At 35.7% G+C, this 6,000-nt stretch overlaps 1 protein-coding gene across 6 annotated transcripts in view; it reads right to left on the bottom strand.

Annotated features, from left to right (window-relative positions):
* Nucleotides 1-736: 736 nt before the first annotated feature.
* Nucleotides 737-6,000, bottom strand: part of SLC27A6 (solute carrier family 27 member 6) — a 64,158-nt gene continuing 58,894 nt past the window's right edge. For 4 of the 6 annotated variants that reach the window (XM_019924348.3, XM_073802472.1, XM_019924349.3 and 1 more), the window contains 2 exons: nt 5,235-5,365; nt 737-1,320 (listed from right to left, as the gene is read on the bottom strand). In XM_019924348.3, the coding sequence (XP_019779907.1) occupies nt 1,144-1,320; nt 5,235-5,365 (308 nt within the window). In that variant the 3' untranslated portion in view covers nt 737-1,143. The remainder of the gene's footprint in view (nt 1,321-5,234; nt 5,366-6,000) is intronic. The other 2 variants (XM_019924351.3, XM_019924350.3) reach the window with 1 other exon arrangement.

Here is a 6,000-nt window from a genome sequence, read left to right as displayed (position 1 = left end):
ACGACTTAGCCCAGGGGCAGGGTCCAGGTGAGCGAAGAGGCCAAGCTGACACTGGTTCACCCTGCCAGGTCTTGCCGCTGCCGCTCGATCCAGAACACGGCAGGAGCACACACATGAGCTGCCGCCACTGATCGGGTCTGAGACGACTGCAGCTCCCACGGCAACATCCAGAAACCACTTGAAAATGGAGGCCCACTTAGGCTGATGCAGTCGTCATTGTCCCCTACTCTGCTTCTTAGTCCAACTCCACCACCCCCTCCCATGGAAGTTAGCTCACTTTGGTAAGAGAGTCTCTTATATGTTTTTGGCTTGAGGCAAACACTGGAGGCTGGTGCTTCCACATGGAGATAAGTACCATTGTGCTTATTACACTATCTTTATGATACACTTCCCAGTTAACTACTCAAAAACCTGTTCACACTCAAAGCCTTTATGCCTCTGATCTTAGTGTTAACACATGGGTCCTAGTCTAGTCTATTCTTTCCCTGTATTATTAGTGGTTCCTACAGCTCTGTTGGATTTTAGCATCAATTTGATCCCATTTATATATCTTCCAAAAATTCCTAAATGCTTTGGGCTTACCAGTTTTCGTGCTTTGTTGTTTCATATTTTTACATTTCTTCTAGCATCTTAATGTGATTTTAGGATAAGGGAGACAGGAGTGCATGCATTTAGTTAGTTACCTTCCTTTGAATGAATATTTACAATTAAAAACATCAAAACAAAACTTCAAAACTCATATTAATAAAGATGGTTTTATTGAGTTATAGGACAGGGCACATAAAAATCAAATATTTGATTAAAATTTAACCCTTTACTCAAAACTAGAAAATTTAATTATTAATAAGTAAATTTTTAGCAGATGTCTAAATTGTTAACCACTTATTAATTATTTAAAAACTTTAAGGCAGATATTTACTTATGCACTGGATCCCAAATAGGTAAAAAGAATAATCGCCCAAAGTTTGTTATCAATTAAAACAAATTAAATTTAGTACTTAATTAAAGAAAACTTGTTGCATGTTAAGGAAATATAGCACAGGCTTAATGTCAGTTCCCTCTCCCCATTTCATATTAAAGAATCACATACTCTCCCTTTCACTTCTCCTAAGCAGCATAGGAAAATCCCATATATAAAAAAGCTTAAAGTTTAATCTTCCCTAATACTATCTGATCATAAATTTCTTTGGTCAATGGAATGTATGATTTTTTCAACTTATCCATGAAGTAAAGTGGATCAGAAATTTTCAATGGACTAAATCCTTCTTCCACCAACCGAAATTTCTGTAGTTTGAATGTTCCTGTTGTTTCCATCTTTTCCTATAAAACAGTGACCAGGATTAGTGGAGTCAGTCAATATTATGTATAATATACAAATAAAATATTCAACAATATAGACTATAATATTTAATGAAAGCATTTTTATATCCAGTGACCATCTCTATTTTCACTACTAATAATTTAATATTAGAAATTTTAAAATGCTCTTTAGAACATTTAAATCTTTACCTTGATTTTCCTGTGAGCTTCATTCAACATGTAAGAATTATGAATACAGTTAATAACTGATTACAAATATGTCTAAAACATATAAGTTTATCTCTTCAATCCAATGTCAAGGCAATATTATGTACTAAGAATGCTACTAGACGGCAAGAAGGTAAAAGCTATAAAAGACAGCAATCTATTCCATAAGGCAGAATACTGCAAGAACCAGAGGGGGTAAGGAATGATCTAAAACTTGGGTTCCCAAACTATGCACTGAGGTGCCTCATAGTACCTCAGTGAATTGCCAGAGTCCCCATAGGATATTTAAAATTTTCAAGGTAAACCCAGTGACATCTGTTGTCACACTACCAACTACTTGGTCAAGGTAGTTCAGTTTCAATATTAGTTTATGATACATTGTTTTCAATGATGTCATATCTTTGAGAAACAGGGTTTTTGGTGGTTGCTATGATAAAAAGCAGGTATAACCAAAAGTCAAGGTGGACTATGGAATTAGTCTGGCCCTGTTCAGCACAATCTCATTCCAACATTTGAGGAGCTGTGCAATGCCCAACTTACATCTCCTTAATACATGTGGTTATTTAAATATGAAATAAAAGCATTTTTCTTTCCATTTATATGCATTATTTTTTCAAACAGCAACTAATTTATTAGACCTAAATAGTTATTTTGCTTTGCCCTAAGTACTGAATAAATGAATGTTTAGGTATTTGTTTTGGCCCAAGAGTGCCATGAATTAATTACTAAGACACTAAAGACGTTATGAATCGAGAAAGTTTAAGAATCTTTGCTTTAAGAAATTTAAAGGAGACAAGGATATTATCTCTGTGGTAGTTTCAGGCATAGGGAAGCAACCTTGTTTTAAGTCAGATGACATGCAGGGTCCATACAAGGTTCTATGAATAGTTTGGCCATTTTTATGCATCCTTCCGAACGAATGCAACTAAGTCAACCTCTCTTTGAACCTTCTTCCCTGCTCTCATCCTCTACCCAACACTGTCATCACAGAATGAGATGTAACTGTGTAAAAACACATATTCTTTTCTCTTTTTAAAAAAATTAGTTCACATTATACAATTTGACAGTCTGCCTTCTTTAAAAAAAAAAAATTAACCTGGTATGTTTCTCCAGGTTAGGTAATTTTCATCAAAATGGCACTTTTTAATGGTTTCATAGGATCTCATCTAATTATATATGTTAATTAACTTTACTCTTATTCTTGAACTTATATAGAGAATATTAAAAAATTTTACTACATAAATAATAACATTTTATATATAACATTTGTACATCTTTAATTATGTCCTAAGGGTAAATTTCTGGAAATGAAATTACTAAATCAAAATATATGCAAATTCTAAGAGCACGATCACATATTTACCAACTTATTTTCAAGAGAGATGATAACAATTTGTGTTCCCAGAAGCAAAATGAAAGGACCAGTTTAATTTCATCTCAGCCATACTGAGTAATATCACATTTAAAAATTTTTTGTAAATTTATTGCTAAAAAGAATCCTTTTTAAATTTGTGCTAAACAGATCTTTAATAAGATAGTTGTCTTATTCATTTTGTCAGAAGTAACTTATATGTTTGCATTGCTTATATCAGATCATTTATTATAATTCATTAAATAATTTTAGAGCCGGGGCTTCCCTGGTGGCGCAGTGGTTGAGAATCTGCCTGCTAATGCAGGGGACACGGGTTTGAGCCCTGGTCTGGGAGGATCCCACATGCTGTGGAGCAGCTAGGTCCATGAGCCACAACTGCTGAGCCTGCGCATCTGGAGCCTGTGGTCTACAACAAGAGAGGCCGCGATAGTGAGAGGCCCGTGCACTGCGATGAAGAGTGGCCCCCACTTGCCACAACTAGAGAAAGCCCTCACACAGAAATGAAGACCCAACACAGCAAAAATAAATAAATTAATTAATAAACTCCTACCCCAACATCTTTTAAAAAAAAAAAATAATAATAATACTTTTAGTGCCAACTAAGTGTCATTCATAGTGCTAACTATAGTAAATACTGTAATAAACGTAACACTCATGGGCCAAGTTCTTTTAGGTGTTTAATGATCCTAAAATATTTTCTAAATTTGTACAAGACTGATTTAATCTTACAGAGGAGTCCTGTGACAAAATATTTCTTCTGCTTAACGACAGTGAATTTTAAGTTACCCTTGGAGGAAAATGTTTAAAATATTATTTGATCCATCAACTTTCTACTCTACTAAGAATTAAAATCCATCCTTTCTGGGGCAAGATGGGAGGGGCAGGAGGGAGCTGGGTGTGGTTATAAAAGGGTAACGTGAGGGAGCCTTGTGGTGGTGGAATTGTCCATATCTTGACTATGGTCATTGATACATGAAGCTACACAGGTAATAAAAATGTATAGAGCTTAATACACACATACACACAAATGAGTACAAGTAAAACAGGAAATTTTAATAAGATGAGTGGATTGTATCAATGTCAATATCCTGTTTGTAATCATTTACACAGGATCTCTCTGTATTATTTCTTACAAATGCAGGTGAATCTACAATTATTTCAAAAATTTCAATTAAAACCATGTTACTTCTTTTTCATATTTAGCTACCTTTGTTATTTCAGAGGACTGCTATGAAAATAATGAGACAATATATGTAAAAGCTCTTAAAATATTATGTAAATGGAATATGTATTTATGACAGTTTAGATGATGTGTCTCATTGGCCAAGCAGTGACTTGGCCACAAGGATTACCCAGCAAATGCTTTGAAAAAGAATATTAAGTCAGCTATTGCTCTATCAGGGATGTAACAGTGATATGACAAACATATCCAGAAAAGTTCTATGTGATTGGATGTTAAGAGATGATGAGGACTAGCTTTGGGAAATTATATTTGAGGCACAATATTAAATGAATAAATGGCTGGATAAATGAGCAGGCAGAGTTACCCAGGAGCTGAGAAATTTTGTTTCCTTTTTATTGGACTTTACTCCAGCAGCCTAACAAGAGAAAGCCCAACTCTCAAAACCAGTGAGTTCAGAATTCCTGCAAAATATAAGGTCCCCGAAGGAGACTGGACAGAATGAAGCTAAAAGATTAAAGGCAGGGGCTTCCCTGGTGGTGCAGTGGTTGAGAGTCCGCCTGCTGATGCAGGGTACACGGGTTCGTGCCCCGGTCCGGGAAGATCCCACATGCCGCGGAGCGGCTGGGCCCGTGAGCCATGGCTGCTGAGCCTGCATGTCCGGAGCCTGTGCTCCGCAACGGGAAAGGCCACAACAGTGAGAGGCCTGCGTACCGCAAAAACAAACAAACAAAAAATTAAAGGCAAAATTGCTTAAAGCCAATTGCCCTGAGGGTCTACACACATCCTGCAGACACTTTGATGTTAGCTTGGTGGAACCTAATTTTAGGTACACAGCACCAAATGTCTTCACAAAGCATGAAGGCATGTCTAAGATTTGGGTTTGGCTTGCCACCATCACTGGGACCCTCATTTATCTGATTGAAGAGGAGAGCAACAAGTAAGACAACGACAAAGACTTCCTAGCATTTTATTGTCCTCTCTTCTACAATTAGGCTTCAAATATGGCATAAATTAGCATCCCAATGCTTTTCATTGTTCTTGAAATTTTCTAATAAAAATAAAATGCACCTATTATCGAAGCGGTAAATATTATTTTATAACTAAACCATCTCCAGATTCCTGGTCTTAAATTTTATGGGTAGGTAAAATTACCTGAATTCTTAAAAATTGTGGGCAGGCATAAGCCGGTAAAAATGTTACAACTTGTTCATAAACTTTTTCCAAGTCTAAAGACATATTTGGTTTTAAAGTTATAGAAGCCATTCCTGCTTTTCCTTCATAATCTGAAAAAAAAAGTTTGTAATAACATCAGTTTTACAAGTGGTAGGTGAACTTTTTAAAAAATCCAGTTAATTACACACTAATTGTTACAAATATAGACATTACATCCATTGCAGTAATAACAATGCAACAGTAGCATAAATGAGTGGGTCTTTCCGGGCATATGATTTACTCCCTAGAAATGATTTAGGAGAAAGGAAGTACAGAGTCTATGTTTAATTGTTTACACTACAGAAACATTTTAAAATAGATGGAATAGAAAACACCATAAGTGACCCATAATATGCATCCTGCCACTATTATTATAAAATATTAAGAGGAAACATTTTTTTAAAGGCAAATATATTTTAGAGAAATGTCCATGTTAAGCATCAATGCAAAAAATAAAGGGTATTATTCAATATATTCAAGTTAAGAAACTAGAGGCGGGTATTTCCACAACTAATTCCACAGATTGCTTACTGTTTATCATGCCACCTTTTTTCCAGGGCTTTGGAATCTCTTGTAGCATTTTCCCAGCACCCAGTACCTGTCTATTAGAGTTAATATCCTCTTTCTTTGCCCCCCTATCCAAACATTCCCACACTCAGTGTCCCCTGCACCTACAAACATTAATTGGAAAATACTGTCATTTGTT

Source organism: Tursiops truncatus, chromosome 3 (assembly GCF_011762595.2).
Source record: "Tursiops truncatus isolate mTurTru1 chromosome 3, mTurTru1.mat.Y, whole genome shotgun sequence".
NCBI lineage: Eukaryota > Metazoa > Chordata > Mammalia > Artiodactyla > Delphinidae > Tursiops > Tursiops truncatus.
This window is presented reverse-complemented; position numbering and strand designations above follow the sequence as displayed.